General features: G+C 58.6%; 1 protein-coding gene across 2 annotated transcripts in view; it reads left to right on the top strand.

The window, feature by feature from the left end:
- Positions 1-6: 6 nt before the first annotated feature.
- The window catches only part of SDK2 (sidekick cell adhesion molecule 2), a 40,971-nt gene continuing 23,852 nt past the window's right edge, over positions 7-17,125 (top strand). For both annotated transcript variants that reach the window (XM_010721482.3, XM_010721483.3), the window contains exons 1-2: positions 7-378; positions 15,224-15,383. In XM_010721482.3, the coding sequence (XP_010719784.1) occupies positions 300-378; positions 15,224-15,383 (239 nt within the window). In that variant the 5' untranslated portion in view covers positions 7-299. The remainder of the gene's footprint in view (positions 379-15,223; positions 15,384-17,125) is intronic.

Raw genomic sequence — 17,125 nt, forward strand, 5'->3', positions numbered from 1 at the left:
CGCTTCCTTTCCCCTTCCCTGAGGCGGAGGGCAGCTCGTGGGGAGGGGCTCGGCTGCCGGCCCGATCTGAATTTTCGAGGGGTCCCGGCTCTGCGCGTCTCCGAGGAAGTTGGACACGGCGGAGAGCTGTCTGCCGGCCCCCACACCCGCCGGGAGCTCCGCACATCTCCTCCGCCTCCCTCCGAGCAGCGCTGCCGCGGAGGTCCCTGCGCCGGGGGACCGGGGAGCAGCGAGGGCTGGAGCCGCCGCCGCTCGGATTATAAAAGTCGGGGGAAAGTTGCCCCCGTGTCGGCGGAGCCATGGCCCGGCCCGGGAGTTGGGGGCTGCTATGCACCGTGGTGCTCGCCCTGCTCGGCCCCCCGGGAGCCGTTACCCAAGGTAAGGGGGTGCGAGGGGCCCCGGTGCGGGGTGCGGCTTCTTCAGCCTCCGGCTCCCGCTTCGATGCTGGCGGTGAACCACTAGTGGGTGGGGGGGTTCTGTGTGCCCCTCCGACAGATGAACCCTGGGAGGTGGAGGACTCTGGGGGCTCTCACCCTGCCCGGGATGAAGAAGTTTGGGTCGCTGCCCCAGAGCTCGGAAGGGGAATAGAGGTGTTCAAGGAGACCCCCAGGTGCCCGGGGCCGAACGGCGCAGAGCGTAGCGCGGTGCCTGGGGGGGCTCAGCTCTGCGCTGCCTCCTGCTTCTCCTGCCCCGTAACAGCCTCCGCTCTGGGGATGGGAAGCGAACCGTTGCTTTGAGTGCGGGGTAGAAATGCGTCAGCCATTTCCTGAGGACCAGACGCCCTCCAAGGTGAGGGCACTCATTTCACCCCCTCCCTGGGGACCCCACATGTGCGCGGCACGAGTTCTGGGAGCGGCTCTTGCAGTGATTCTAGTCCCGTCGACCTCCAGCGAGTGGGGCAGTGGGGGTCTGCAGACCTGAGTCCCTGTGGGTACTCTGAGGCTTCATGTACTGGGCAGCATGAGCGCCTGTCTCCTCATCACCTCTGGGGTTGTGGCACAGCAGTGTGCTTTTGGCTGCTTGGAGAGAGGCAGGAGTAGTTCCTGCCCCTTTGAGATGCAGAGATTCCTGGGGGGAGCCCTCCTTGGGGTGCTGTCCCCTCCCCGGCAGACAAACATCCCTGCAGGAATGTGGAGGAGGTGCTGTCTGGCAGTGCTGCAGCACGGTCTCCTCCATCCCCGTTGCTCGGACGGAGCAGATCCAGGCTGCAAAATGAGGGGCACAGGGGTACTGTGCTGTGTCTGGGGCTCCTCAACCCACGACATTTCTTGCCCTTGTTTGCAGCAGTGAGTGGAGCCAGAAGTCTCCATGCGCTCCCGTCCTCCTGCTCCCCCTGAGCCTCCCTTAGTTCTGCTATAATTTCTCAGTAATTAAGTTCAGAACATAACATCTAAAGCGGCAGTATATTATCCGGGCAGGCCCTGTGTGGGGAGCTGTGAAGGTCTCTTTGATTGATTCACTCCCTTGCCGAGTTTCTCTCCTGCCTGGCGGCTCCAGCTCGCGGTCCCCCATGGTCCATTTGTTCCTGGCTGTGGGTTGCTCTCCTGCTGTGCTTGACTCCTGTTTGTCCATGGGGCTGAGGAGCTCCCTGTGGGGCTCTGGAGCAGAGGAGAAAGGGATTTTCTCCTTGCTCCTGGTGCACGATCTGAGCTGTGCATCCTGCAGCATGCTGTGTGTCCTGGCGGGTGGCGTGGCATTGCTGGAAGCCTGCATGGCTGAGTGCGAGCAGTGATGGAGCATCGCCTGCCTGTCCCCTACAGCTGGCTCAGGGACACAGGGGGCAGGGTCACCTCCTGCTGCACGTGGGCTGACAGCAGTCATCGCTGCAACCCAAATGGACGTGGGTGGAGGAGCTGCCCCGTGGGCACAGTGCCCGCTGTGGCCTTTAGCTCAGCCCCGCTGCGGTGGGTTCTCAGCAGGGACATCTCCATATGGGCACCTTGGTAGGGCTGGTGCCCCATAGCCAGGCCTGGAGCGGAGGCAGCAGTGTGCTTTGTGTCGGTGCTATTGATTCTAGCAGCCAAAGAAAATGGGATCAATAGAGATGGAAGGGAGGGGGGAGGAGGGCTTAAGACCCTCCCGGCTGGGCGCGGGCTCCCCACGCGCAGGATGAAACACTTTTAATACCTGCAGTTGTTAAAACAAAGACTCCAGCACCACTGGGGAGAGATGGGATGGAAGTTTAATTACAGCCTGCCTGCGCTGTGTAATTATTAATTACCCACGGCAAAAAATAACTTATTGATTAGGGGCCTCGCGCTAATTACGCAGAGGCGAAGGCGGTGTGGGTTGGAGCTGTCGCAGTGCGACCCTCACCGAACGGTGAGACAACAGAGGGTTCCCCAGGAGTTGGGGTGCTCTTCCCATTCCTCCCCTCCCCTGCTTTGTTCTGCAGATTTTGTGCCTCTCAGAGGTACAGTTTTCCCTCAGCTGGGGCTGGGGGCACAGCCCAGGACCCCCTGCACCAGCACAGCACCCATAATGGGATTGAGGAAGCTGCATCCAGTCCCAGGAGGGATTTGGGAGGCTTAAGGTTCCAGACGGGATTTGGGGCAGGGGCCTGAGATGGGCAGCTTCAGTCAAAGAGGCTTATTAGGGGCTGGCGTGGGAGGCACAGAGCCTTCTGGCAGACACGTGTGGTCCCTGGGCACATCTGCATGTGCCGTGGAGCAGGGCTGGAGGGGATGGGTCCCTGCCCCTTCCTGGGGATGTGACCAAGGGCAGTGGTTCCCTTGGCTTTGGGAAGGTGTCTTTACCCATGAAAGCATCCCCAGGGCTGGTGTCCATCGTCAAGCCTTGGGAATGCTGGAATGGCTTTTTCTGCCTCCCCCTTCCCCATGAGCTTGGCTGCCACTCTAGCTGCCGGCCTCGTGCAAAGCTCCGGCTCAGGAAGGAAAGTGGCTTTTAGGGGAGAGGAAAAGAGAGATTAAAATTTGATGCTCCTTTGGAAGCCATTAGTGGCCAGGCACAGCAATGAAATTTTGATGACCCGATAACCGTACGGGGGAGGGATGTGATCTGCTGTGCTCCATCACTGTGCGTGGAGTGCTGGTGGTTCCCCATAGGACCAGGGTGGGGTGTGCCATCCTGTGCCCCCATGGTATGGCACGCACCAATGTGTGCCACTCGTGGGTGCCCTCCCTGAGCCCTGCCCGTTGTGCTGGGGTGGCAGCACCGAGCGCTGCTCATCCCTTGGTGACAGGGGTGAGGCTGAGGTGGCACTTCTGCTCAGTGGGAGCAAACGGAGGAGCTGGAGGAGAGAGGCAGGCGAGCAGATGCAGGTTGCTTGTGATCGTGGAAAAATGCTGGTAATTAAACCTGGGAGGAGGAAGGCAGGTTTACAGTGTACAGATGTAATGAGGAATGACCCTGGATCTGTCTTCATGAGTCTTTACAAGTGGTGTCCTTGTCCCCTGCGGGGTGCAGGAGGCTGTGCTTGTGGGGCTGCGCAGTGCTGGTCCCATCTCCGCTCCATCAGCCACAAAGCCCCAGGTACTGCCTTGTCCCAGCCTGGAGCTCATCCTTGATGTGCCTGATTCCTGCCTTCAGATGAACTCTAACCGTGCTGTTACTGTAGGTCCTACGTAAACAGTGACTGGTAACGTTGATGTTTTGCAGCAGTGGTGCAGGTTGTTGCCTGGGGGCAGTGGAGACTCGAAGGGGTGTGAGAGCAAAACCCTCAGATGCTGGGTCCCATCTGGGTGGGGGAGCAGCGAATGCCCTTGCCCCAGAGCCCTCGTTACCTCACCGAGCTCGTTAGCAGGTTGTGTGTCACTGGGTGAGAAATGGTCAGTGCTGGGCCGGTAATAAATATGCTGCTGTCAGTAGTGATGTGATCGCACTAACGAAGGGTGAGCTGAGCCCTGTGGCACAGGGTGGCATGGAAGGGTTGTGTGGTCACCTGTGGGGATCCAGCACCCAATGGGGCTGGGGGTGAAAGGGTGTCCTGTGAGTCTCTGGGGGGAAGATGGATGGGGGTGGGTGTAGGGGACACTGCATTTGCTCTGCTGGCAGCAGGAATGTGCAGGCAGTGGCTCCGCCGTGCTGCTCGTGCCTGGCATCCTGCGCATGCCAGCAATGCCAACTGCAAGGGCACAGCCCCGGGTGCTGCTCAGTGAGCCAGAGCCTGCTGCTGGGAATGCGTCTCCTGATGATGCTTTGAGGTGCATCCCCCTACCCCATTCCCAGTGTGCTTTTGGGGTGCATCTCTCCGTTCCCAGCGATGCCTCCCCTTGCTGCCACCTCCCCCAGCCCCTGCAGACCACCTGCCTGTGGCCCCTCTCTTTGCCCCCAGCGCTGCAGGGTGCGGAATGCCTGTGCCTGGAACGCTCGGGTTGCCTGGGAACTGGGAAACCTGATCCCTGGGAACGGGGCCGAAGGCAGGGGACATTCCGGGCTGCAGCTGGTCCCTGGCCCCTTTGTCTCCCCTGCTCCGATGGGGTTGGTTGTGTCCCCGCTCTCGGCCCCCAGGAATGGAGAATTCAGGTGCAGGGGACTCGAGTGCTGTCCCTGGGGATGCAGTGAGTGGCGGCCACCGACTGCTCTGAGCTGTCACCTCCCCGTGCAGATCGGTGTCATCTCCTGGCCGGTGGCCACCACGAGGCCCTGGGCACTGTGATCAGCTGTCACCTTGTGCCAGCAGCTGAGCGTCCCAACTGCGAGCGTGGACAGCGCAGTGATGATTCCAGGAATGCCAGAATGCCTTTCCTGTGCCAAAGTCACTCTCCCTATCAACCTTTTGCTGTCACTGTCCCCATTGCCCATCTCTCCTCGCACAACAGCTGAACTGAGCGTGCCGGGAGCCCTGCCCTGCAGGATCCTTTTGACAGCTGAAGGGAAACTGAGGCACAGGCTGTGGTGGGGTGCACTGCCCCAGGATTGCTGGCCAGGCTGGTGTCCCGCTGCCTTGCTGCTGGGGTTGGGCTGTGCTGCCCAACACGGGCACACGTGAGCAGCTCCGTCGCCTCTCATCAATCACTGCCACCCGCACAGCGGTGCCGGGGCCCCCGGTGGAGGGAAACCTTGATGGGTTTGACCATTAACAGAAAGAAACCGCTGAGCTAATTTTAGCCCCCTGAGCTAATTGCTTTGTGTGCTGCTGGGTGAGGTGAAAACCTGTGAGTCCTCAGCTATCACCTTGAGCCCTTCTGGCTGCATGCTGATGGTGATGCCTGGCTTCTGATATGGTCAGTTGTGGGGATGCTGATCCCTGCGGGGATGCTGGAGTTGATGCAGGAAGTCGGGTGCTGGGGGGCCTGGCAGGGTCCTGTCACCCCTGGTTTGCATGGACGAGGGTCCTTGGGCCTCTTTGGGAGGGTATGGGGCACTCTGGTTGTCCCGTGCAGACTGGGTATCCAGGGCCACATGGCAGAGTGCCCAGCACTCAGCAGCATTACCGTATCCATGACTCACAACAGGTTGATGAAGGCAAATACTATTTTTAGAACCTTTTAATTGATTGGGGCATGCGTGCCGACTCCTGGGCATGCAAATTGTTCCAACCAACGGGCGTTTCCTCAGAGTGAGCTTGGAGCCAAGGGCACCCTTGTTCACCTGTCCCACATGTGTAGGGCTGGGCTGGCTGGAGGAGCCTGTTCCCTGCATCCCCTGTCCCCTGCCCGCTGTGCCTCCGCTGTGTTCCTGGGGTCAGCTCCTGGCTTGCTGAATGTAGGAAATTGGGCTGAATCTCGGCCAAGTGCTCTCTTTTAATGGGGTTTTATAGTGTCATTGCCATCTCCTCATTTGTTGCCCTCCTTCCAGGAACTGCGTTTTCCCAGCAGGGAAAAATTGAGCATGGGGATCCTCTGGTGACATCCTTGGGCTATGAGGGGACCCCCTGGAATTTCTTCTCTTCTTCCTCACCTGGACTTGGACCACAGGGTCAGACCGAGGGTCCTTGGTGAAGGCAGAGGGGCACAGGTGCAGCTGGGTGCAGGGGATGGAGGTGGGATGGAGCGGGTGTGGGGATGCTGCCGGATGCGTGGCCGAGTGCTGGGCTGTGATGGATGGAGGGGGCTGGGGCAGCGGCAGGGATACAATAGCTCTGGTTTCAGCAACCCGCCTCCTGAATGCCTGAAAAACAGCTGATGGCCATGAAGGGGGATGAAATGGGATTAGCTGCTGTTTCCAAAGGGAGCGTGTCCTGCCGAGCCAGACAATGTGCCCGCTGTCCCCTGCTGCGTGCCTCAGTGCTCCACCCTGGTGTGAGCTCCCCAGAGCTGGGGTGGGTGTACCCAATGCCTTTGGGGTATCCACCACAGCACTGTGCCCCAATGGGGTGGAGCAGGATTGGGGTTCAGCCTGCCCAGAGCATCCCAGAGGGATGATGTCTTGTGGACCAGGGGACCTCAAACTGTCTGTTTTGGGATGGCAGGAGCTGGGATGATCCCATCCCAACAACGGTGATGCTCGGTCCCCAGAATGAAAAAGCAAAGCTGGTGGTGTGAGGTGCTTTGTGGGGCGGGTAGCTGCACATTCCCGAGGTGTGGGACTGCAGATGCCATGGGGCTGGGTGCAGGGATGTGGGGCACAGAGGGCACCAGGGGCAGAACCTCATGGCCCCATCTGCAGCGCTGCCGGGGCGCGTGTGTGCAACGCCGCGCTCGGTGGAGTGCACTGATGTTTATTTTGATAATGAGTTCTCAATGCACTCGTAAACTAATAAAATCAACTCATTAGGGTGGTATGTTTAATTCAAAGCTGTGCTGTTGGGAGGACCCTCCCTGCCGGCTGCCAGGAGGCGAGGAGCACCCGGCCCCTTTCTGCACAGAGTGGAAGGCAATGGGTGCCTTCATCTCCCCATGTTCTCCCTTTTGCTGGCTTGCAAAGGGCTGGGGGTGTGATGGCAGAGGGCTGAGCTGTGCAGTGGAGGGTGGAAATAAGGCTCGTGCTGTGCATAGGGGAAATAAGCACTCCACCTGGGGCTGTGGCAGAGCTGCTCGCTTGGCTTCTCCCCATAAGCTGCACGTCAGGCTGGGCGCTGCTGGGATCGCTGGGCTGCCTGCAAAAGCCCCTCCAGCCAGGAGAGCCACAAGTGTGTAAATAAGTGCAATAAGCAGCATTCGCTTCCCTGCCCTGGAAATGCAGGGCATTGGTGGGGGGGTGGCTGGGCTGTGGCCGTTCCTAACCATCATCTTTGAATGAAGGAGGGAAGTAAAGCTTTGGAAAAGCAAAGCTTTTTCCTAGGGGGAAAAAAAGAAGTCTGTTTGCAGTCATGCTGCAGCTATTTGTGTTTAAAGTGAGCAATGCAATGACTAATTAATACTTTGGGAAAAGAAAAAAAAAAGATGTCCAGGCAACACCCTAGTGCATCTGTGCCTGCCTGTCCCCTCTGTGCAGTGCCAATGGGGACAAAGATGGGGATGGGGCACTTTGGCCATTGTTGCTGTTGATACAGATTTCGGGTGGCAGTGTCCCGCTCTGTGGGGTGCAGGGGGGGCCAGGAGCTGGCACAGCGTTTTCCATCCTGTGAGGCTGGCGGCTGAATGACGTCAGTGCCCTGGGAAAGGCTGAGTGGGGTTTTTCTTGTGGTTTCTGCCTTCTGTTTTTCTTTCCCCCGTCGTATTTTTTCCGTTGGGAAATGCCACCTCGGTGAGATTCTCGCGGTGAGCCTGCTGAGTGTCTGTCTGTCTGTGAGGGTGTTTGCAGGGCGAGCGCTGCGCTGTGCATCCTGTATGGCTGGGGGGGTCAGGGACACCCCTTGTGGCAGTAACACTCCATACGCTGCAGAGCCCAGAGCTGTGGTTGCCCTCCAGGAACAGCCAGAGGATGCACTCCCTGTGCCCCGTGGGGCTGAATCCAGCCTGCAGCCGTGCTGATCTGCATTGGGCTTGTGTGCTGCCCATCCCACATGGGATGTGCCCATCCTTTTCTTCCTAGCTGTTCTGGAGCTGCTCCTGGGGAGCCGGCCGTGCTGTGTTGAGTCACTCCCTGGGTGTCCGTGACTCACAGCACTGACCCAGTTACGGAGGAGCTGTGCAATCGCAGCGTCAGGAGGATTTGTGGCCTTGCAAGGAGTTTGCTGGGGAAGGAGTTTTGACTGCTTTTGAGAGATCCCCAGCTCGGAACAAGGCTGTGTCACGCACCCCCGTGTGCTGTGCTCAGTGTCACAGCGGCTCGGTGCCATCCAGCTCTGCCCCAGGAGCTGGGCATCCCCAGCTTGAACCCCTGGGCTGGGGGGGCTGCGGTGTCCCCATCCCCTCACTGAGCTCCGGCACCCTGGGGACCATGGCAGGAATGGCACCAATCTGCTGTAGTGACAGATGCAGAGGAATGTGCGGCCAAAGCGGGGAAGGGACGCTTGGAGGTGACTCCTGTGCTGATGCAGGCTGACAGGGCAGCTGGATAGGAGTGCTGACGTGGCCGTGGGGATGCAGGGGGTGCTGGCACGTGCTGGGCACCTTTTGCTGGGATTGTGGGCACAGAGCGGTGTGCAGGGGGAAGGGGATGCTGCCGTCCAGTGGGGACCAGCTTGGCTCTGCCATGTGCAGGGGGGCCGGCACTGGAGTCCAAATGTTTGGTGCCATGTGATGGGCTCCGTGCTTTTGGGGCCAGGGTGTGTAGATTTGGGACTGGGATCAAGGCCAAGCACTGGGGCTTGTGCACATGGAGTTGTGCAGCGTTTTGGAGCACAAAGCTCTGTTTGTTACCCCCCCAGGCTCATGGGCTGGGAGTGCACAACGGTGCCATGTGTGCGCTGTGTTTGGGGTTCCCGTGGGGGGAAATGTTATTTTTTCCATCCAGAGCTGCCGGTCCGGGCGGGCAGAGGGTGGGTGTGTGAGGAGGGCAGGCAGGGACGGGCACACAGCCGTGCTCTGTTCCTCGCCGTGGGGCTGGATGACGTGCTGTGCTGCTCCCTGGGCAGGGCTCACAGCTCTGGGAACATTTGGGGCTTTACCTGAGCCACGTGTGCACCAAAGTTCTGGGTCCCCGTTGCTGTAGGGGCAGTGAGGGCTGTCCCTAGCTGCTGTCTGTGCACAGAGCGTGGGGAGCTGAGGGGCAGTGGTGGCACTGGGCAGAGAGGTGGTGTGGGGAGGAGGGGATGTGGACTGAGAGCTGTGTGGGGCTTGGAGAGGTGATCCTAAGGTGAGATGTGGCTTTGTCTCTAGTGCTGCTGCTGGAAGAAGAGGGATCCTGAGCAGGCAGCGTGGTGCTGCAGGGTGTGCTGTCCCTTGTCCCCATGTCCCTCATCCCCAAGGGGCTGTGCCCTGTCCCCAGTGGGGCTCATGAGGCCACTGACCCCCTGCAGCCCGCTGAGCCTGGCTGCGGAAGAGTAGCTTGTTATGGAGCCATCCTGCTTTTAATTAACAAATTAAAATCCTCGTTAACAATCCAGCCCCAGGGCTGTTGGAGGCTGGGAGAAGCTGGAGCGTTTGTTATGGAAACAGCAGTTAATTAACAAATAAATAAATAAGTGTGGGCCTGGAGACAGATGCAGGAAGAGGGAGATGGGGGTGGCAGTGTGGTCAGGAGGTCCCCCTGGCATGGCTGGAGGTGGGCACCCATCCATCTGTCTGTCCTGGGGGTGCCATGGCCCCTCTGGGCAGCATTGGAACTGCAGGAGCAAGGGGTTGGGTCGTGCCCCGTGCTGGCTGTGCCATACTGGCTCTGTCCCCATGCTGTGCCAGTAGGACTTCATGGAGCCCTCTCTCACCATCACAGCCCCTCCGTGCCTCAGGGCTGATGGGGGGAAGCTGCAGTGGAAACAGATGAAAGATGACACGGGCACAACTGCTGTGCACTTGCAGGTGCCATTGGTGCTGCTGCGGGATCGTGTGATGAAACCCCTTTGTGTGTCTCCAGGGGTGGCTGTGTGGGGTTGTGACCCCACTGCCTGCCTGTCCTGGGGCCCTGTGGGGATTCTGCATGGGGAGAGAGGAGGTGGCAGAGCCTCTGGCCCTCCCACAGCATCACCTTTCTGAAGGCTTAAGGGAAGGAACCACTTTTAAAGCAAATCCTGCTGCCGATGTCAGGGGGTGGGAGCTGTGCTCTGCTCTGCAGCCGCTCCAGGTCTGCCTCGCACCTAATCCAGTTAGCACACCTCTGCAATCCGCTTATGGCATGTACAAAACCCCAAAATCTCCTCTGAGGGGATGCTCTGTCGGCTCCTGGCTGGGCATGGGAGGTGGCACTGGGATGGTTCCAGGTCATGCTGGCTGTGGTGTAGTTTTAGGGAGCAGGGCAATGGCAGCAAGTCTAGGAAGGAGTTGCAATTAATAGTTCTAGTGTGGAAGAACAGCTGTTGAGCACCAATATTGGGTCCTCCCTCACTCTGCCATGCTCAGAGATACCTCCATAGGTACCCCTGAGTGAAAGGGTAGAGCTGGGGGCTCACTGGGACTCCTAGGGGACATGGGGGATGTGGCCAGCAGGTAGGATACTGACCTATGCCACGTGCTTGCTGCTGTTTGGGGCTCCACGTGCAGAAGCAGAACCTTGGGGTGCAGTGAGAAAGGAAACTCTAGAGAGAGATGTGTGGGACTGGAGGGGGGGAGTGTGGCCCTTAGCAATTTTGGGGTCTGGGGGACAGGAGGAACGAGGCTGTGCAGTGTGCTGCATGCTTGCAGGACCCAAGAGTGGCTGAGCTCCTGAGAAGTGGCTGTGCCACCTCCTCCGTGTCCCTTTACCCAGCAGAACTTCCCTTGGCTCCCGCCACAGCCTTACACCACAGGGAGCTCCGAGCCCTGCGCTCTTTAAATAATGCAGGTAGGTGAGTGCCATCCGCCGGGGCTGCGGATAAACACAGTAAATGGCTGAGAAATGGAGCGTGCCTTTGGGGAGCAACCTCTGCGTTCCGCTCAGCCGCCCCATCCCTCCCTGCATCCCGCGTGGCCTGCAAGCGGACGGGGACGTGGGGGGGAGGATGGAGCGGAGCTGCAGTTTCTGTTGGAGCATTGGAAATTGCATTTCACGGCCGAGTGGGCTGGGATACCAACTCCTGCACCGCACGCCGGGCGCTCGGAGAGGAGATAAGATTTGATTAAGAAGGCCGCTATTAATTTATGGCAAGTACACTCATGATAGCGGAGAGGTTGCTTTTAATTAATAGCCAGAAGGAGATTTATAAAGCTCTTGGTCTCAGCGGGGGGAGAAGGGGAGGGAGGGAGAACGCAGGAAAAGGAAAGGAACAAAGTGAGTCGCGAGGATTAATGGACACATCTGCAATTATAAGGCGTTTTATTAGGAAAAAGGAAAAAAAAAAAAGAAGATGTTAAAAACACCCCAAGGAGCTGCACTGGGGCTGAGATGGGTGGGGGTGGGGGGGTTCTGGGCATGGGGTCGTAGGATGATGTGAACTAACTGCAGCCTGGTGCTTTGGGGCACCCAGACCCTTCGCTGGTGGCTTTTGGGACAAATCAGCGTTCACCAGGTGGGTGAAATGAAGGCTGTGCTGTGCCGGGGGTGGCACAGGGTCAGTGTCCCCGTGGGTGAGTGGTGCTCTGTGGGTGTGCATCCTCCACTCCTGCATCAGAGCCTGGTGGCTCTGCCCCATCCCCGAATCTGGATAAGCTGACAATGAGGGATGGTGCTGGGGCACAGCTCGGTGAGGGGGCCCATTTTGTCCCCAGCCCTTCATCCACAGCTCCATGGCACGGGCGCGCCGAGCTCCGCATCTCCCCAGGTGCCGGCAGCGCTCGGCATTTCAATTCCATATTTGCTTTTTATCAAGGGGAAGAGGCCTCGTCTCAGGAATACTAATGCTCCCGGCAGCACGGGGAGTGTTGCTCATCTACCAGCACCTGCTGGCACTGCGTGGTCACCACCGCCGTCCCAGGAGGTGGCTGCAGTGGGGACGTGCGTTGGCGGGGATGGGCTCCATAGTGCGCCCTATGGGAGCAGCGGGTCAGGGGGCAGCTGTGGGGCCACTGGTGATGGCGTGGACCGGTCCCACAGCTGGGAGCACCGCACGGCCCCACGCGTGTCACCCGTGGGTGCTGTGTGTTGGGGCAGTGTGGTGTTAACCCCTTCCGTGCCTCCTCAATCCATCCCCCCTGCATCCCCCAGCCCCAGATGCAGAGCGGCTGCTGGGAAGCTGCGCCGCCGATGCGTTACACAAATGAATAATAAAAACAAAGGAAAATTACCCTCTTTATTGAAACTCGTTTTATGAATAAAACAATTATTCTGGTAATTGAAAAAATGTGTCGTTAAATTAAATGCAGTGGTTCCTATTAAAATTTTAGTGGATTTCTTCTTCTCCGTTTCTTTTTTTCCCCCTCTTCTCCTTTCCCCCTCCCTCCCCTGCCTCCGCTGGCGGCTAAAGGCTGGTAATTATAGCAGAGGGTTTTGCTTTCTCTTTATTGTTTTTTAATCTCCTCGTGCTGCGTAGCACCGGTGATAGTCTGATGCAGAAGAGATTGAGCTCCATCTCACCCTTGCTTGGGGGGGAGCACTGGGGGATGGAGGAGGGCTGTGCAGTGGCACTGCCAGGCAGAGACACCCCCAGGAGGAATTAGGGGACCCCCCAGGGGCTTGGCTAGTGCCAGGGCTGGTGGTGTCAACCCTGCAAAAGGGAATGGGGATGCGGCCCTTCCCACCCCCCCAGTATGGTTTTGGGGTGTCCCTAAGGCTGTGTGATGAGCAAGGATGGATTCAGGTGCACCCAGCTGTGCCTTACCCTGATTAATGGTAATTAGCAGGAAACAGGCGCTGAGCTGATCAGCTTCTGATTAATGTGCCAGGGAGGGGAGCAGCTTGGTGTCCCCGAGGGGCAGCGAGGTGGTGGCCCTGTGCTGAACCCAGGAACTGAGGGGGGCTGCAGCGCCCTTGGCAGGGCTTCAGGCTGGGTTCCTCATGGGCTTAAACCTCTCGTTCCTTCCCATCAAGAGGGATTTAGAGCTGGGGGAGATGCTCAGATCCCAGCTTATCCATTACGCCCTGGTATTAGGATCCATTACTGCTCTTCTGGTGAAGCTGGGGGCCTCTGCCCTATATCCACAAGCCCTCCCTGTGTTAATGCACCGGCTGTGGGCTCAGACCCAGCTCCCAGCGGTCATTATGTAAATAAAGTGCAGGGGCAAAGATTTTGATCCCATTAGGTTGGATTAGTGCCTTGCGAGGCCTTGGCATTAAAATGTCAGCGGCAGTGAAGGGAGAGAGCAAGAAGAAGTGAGCTGGGTCACCTCTCTTCCCCTTCCTGCCCTCCTTCCCTGTTACCAGCACTTGGCATCCCATTATCCCATCCATCACCACCGGTGGTTCGGATGAAGACAGCACTGCCGATCTCCCTCCTCTGTGCTGCAGGATGGGAACGTGCAGTTAGGTGGAGCTCTCAGTGTGGAAGGGATTGAGAGGGGCTGTGCTGGGCTGGCATGGCATGGCATGGCATGGCATGGCACCTCGGTGGTGGTCTCAGGGAGCTGAGCATGTGCCCATGCCACCGCCAGATGTGTGCAGATGTTCCCGGGGCCACTTCTCCCTCTCGCCTGTGTTTGGAAAGTGATGAATTTCTGCACCAACTAATTAGTCTCTAATTAGCGAGTGGTGTGTAAACAGTCACAACAGATGGGAGAAAAAGAATTAGCAGTAATGACCCTTTGGTCAGGGGGACGTGGCTGTCATACCCCAGGAGTGCTCCACCATATCCAGGACCCAGCTGCCTCAGCTCTGTGCTGGTGTTGAGGCTGTAGGTGCCCACGTGTCCCATGCTGGGACCTCACCACAGCCCATGCACGGGAAATTTCCACTCCTCCTGCTGCCCCCGGTCCCTGTGCCAGGGCACAGCGGGCACTGTGGGCACGGATGCCCTTGTCATGCAGCAGGCAACATGCAGGCAATGCGTGGCTGCTGGGGGGGGACGGGAGCTGCTCCGTCCGAGGCGGCGGCGTTGACCTTCGTGGGTGGATAACGATTGCATGATCAATAGCAGAATTAGGAGACACCGCCTCCTCTGCACCGCTTTTCACCCTTTAATGCAGAACAGATGGCTCAGATGCTTCAAAGCGAGAGGAGACTTAGCTGCTTAAAATCAAATTAGGATCTATGCAAACAGCGCGCCGGCCCTGGGGAAGGTGCACTGGGAGCACTGTGCTGTGCCTGGCTCTGCAACACCACCACATCGGGCATGGCACAGCACAGAGTTGGTGCTGTGGTGGGGGTGGGGGTTACATGGCAGCACAGCCCCACAGCCGGGTGTTCTTCCCATGAGGGCTGTGCCTGTAGGTTGGGTCCTATCGCCGTGGTCCTACAGCTGCAGTGATGCAGTGGGATCCAACGTGGGTGAGGCCCTGGAGCTGCAAGCTGAGCTTCTCTGCAGCTTGACCAGGACATGTGGGCACCCCCGAGCACGTGTTCCTGCATGGACACAGCTCCCGCACCAAGGTGCACATGTGCATCCCTGCAAGCCTGGCTCTGCCCCCTGCAATGTGTAGGGCAGGGTCGGGGCTGCTGTGGAGTTCAGCCCTGATACATGTCCAGAGGGCAGTGGGAAAGGAGCAGCCCCTGCCAACCTGAGCACTGCTGTCAGGCAGGAGGGTGAAATGAAGGAGGAGAGGGAATGGGCTGCCCCCAAGGAAAGCGATGGGGTGTGGAGCCTCTGAGCTCCTGCAGAGCCCAACCCCATTGAGGGGAGGTGGGCTGAGCCCCATATCCCACTCCTGGGCACCCTGGGGCCAGTGCTGCTGTGCTGCCAGCTCACGGTGTGCAGTGCCTGGACTGGAATGCAGCCTGTGCACACAAGAAAGCAGAGCCTGGCCCCGAAGTAAAAACCCGAAGCTGTGATTGAAAGCGCACTTGAAAGCTGCTGGGGAATATGAATGTGTCTTTGAAGTAAAAGGGCCTCCATTTGTTAAGCAGAAAATGGAGCTGTGTGTTTCGATTTATAGTTTTACTTAGCAAATAAAACAGGAGACGAGTAAGTGTTTATGTCTTGCTCTGCTCCCAGCCCCTCCGCCCTGTCCCCCCCCACCTCGAGTTAAAAGCTCCGTGCTTCTGAAGCGCTACAAAGGCAGCCAGGAATAAAGCAAAGAAAGCAGCTTAGACAAACCCTAGATGGGCTAAGCTGGTGTCGATAGGCTCGGGAAATGGCTGGGCTGGGCAGCGGCCAGGTGCAAGGGGTCTCTGGGCCGGGAGCTGCACTGGGGGGAGCACAAAGGGGGCATAAACTGGGATCCCCCATCGCTCAGGGCTGCTGGAATAATCCTACACCTGAGAAGACGGGGTTGGGGTCCTGCTGCTGCACTGCTGTGGGGCAGCTCTGACCCCTCTCCCTTCTCTCTCCTTGCAGATGATGTGTCCCCATACTTTAAGACGGAGCCGGTGCGCAGCCAGGTCCACCTGGAGGGGAACCGCTTGGTGCTGACATGCATGGCGGAGGGCAGCTGGCCTCTGGAGTTCAAGTGGCTGCACAACAGCCGGGAGCTGACCAAGTTCTCCCTGGAGTACCGGTGAGTGCCCACCCGGGGATGCTCTTGGTTGGGGGTGTGCGTGGGAACCGTCCCACCCCCGTGCTGGGGGCTCATCCTGTGCCCTATGCTGGGCCCCATCACTGCTGCATGGAGACGTGTTGGTGGCACAAGGGCAGCGCGGAGGCAGGAGCAGCAGATTAGCATGCCGGGAGCTGCCTGCTCTGTTTGGAGAGCAAACGGCAGCGGAGCCATGGATTTAAGCGGGTCAACATTGAGAGGAGGCATTTGTACAGCTCAGGATTAACGCCGGGCACAGATCATGTCCCACCTGCCCCATCCAGCCCCAGGCACTGACCGATCCCCCTGCCAGCTCCGCACCACAGCCCATGTCAGATTTGCCTTGAAATTGTGCTGGGCACCTCTCGCCGTCTCTTCTGAGTGTGTGTCATCCTCTCTGTTTTAATCAATAATTCAGCCCAAGACAAGCCATTCCCCATTTAAAGGCGTTGAATCCGAAGGCTTCGTGTTGCTGTAGCAACGCGGGGCTGCTCCGGGATGCCAGGAATGCAGACAATGTGGCTGGGTGATGTCCCCTCCCCAGAGCTGGGTGCCACACTCGAGACATTACTGTGGTAGCTGTGGGTCCTGGAGACCCCATGGGTGTCCCCACTGAGTCCAGCAGCTGCAGCTCAGCGGTGCCCCAACACCTTTGCTGACTCCCATGGGTGCTCACCCTGATGCTGGGTGCCCAATGGCACCGTAGACAGATCCCTTGTCCTTCACCCTGCTGAGCCCCGTGATGTCAACAGCCCAGTGGGGGTGATGCAAGGTGTTATGGGGTTCAGTGGGGTTGTGGGAGTGGGGTGGTGGAGATGCAGACCCCATGCAGGGAGTTGCCCCAGCGTGTGCCCATGTCCCCACATTGGCCTGGGATGGCCCAGACCCTGCATGCCCCGGTCCCCTGGTCAAGGTGACTGCCATCCCCTGAGCCCTCTGCCTCCAGCTCCAGCTCACAGCCAGAAAGGATTAAGGAACGAAGCGAGAAAACAAGCAAACACACGAGGAAAACCCAAACAAACCGAGCTGCCGAGCTGCAGCTAATGAAGCAAATGGGCTCTATGCAAATCACTGCCTGGCTCTCACCCGGCTGTGCCACGGCAGGGACGCAACCTGCCGGCATCGGCTTAACTCAGCACGGCGTGTGCTGCCTGTCCACAGCTCTCTGAGGGGATTTCGTGTGTCGAGAGGAGACTTTGGATGCCTTGTCTGCAATTGAAGGCTGCCGGTGAGGAAGGCAAAGGACCAAAATTAGTTATGATGGGCATAAATTGAATTTTAATAGAGATGTAGGTGGCGCAGAGCCAGCCTGCTCAGGCAGTGGGAAGGTGGTAATTAAAAGTTAACGAGTTTAGAAACAGAGTAATCCTTGGAGAGGGGTGAGCTGGGGCTGATGGCTTGGAATGTGGAATGGATGCTGGGGCTGGGGGTACCTTGGTGGTGTGGGGTGCAGCCAACACCTCACATGGGACTGGCACATACCCACATGTCCCTGCTCCGTGGGACGACCCCAGGACCCATAGCAGCTCACACCTTCTTGCCAGCAAGGCCGCTCACCCAGGGAGCCACGCTTCCTGGCCAGGGCAGTGTGTCATTGAGCCTTCAGCCTCAGCATCCTCCCTGCTCCTCCCCGCATCCCTTCCTGCAGCAGTGCATCCCGGCTGCACCTTCAGCTGCTCCCAGCCCTGCGCTTTTTACATGTTTTCCCATTTTGCCCCTTCTAG

This window comes from Meleagris gallopavo, chromosome 20, assembly GCF_000146605.3.
Source record: "Meleagris gallopavo isolate NT-WF06-2002-E0010 breed Aviagen turkey brand Nicholas breeding stock chromosome 20, Turkey_5.1, whole genome shotgun sequence".
Lineage (NCBI taxonomy): Eukaryota > Metazoa > Chordata > Aves > Galliformes > Phasianidae > Meleagris > Meleagris gallopavo.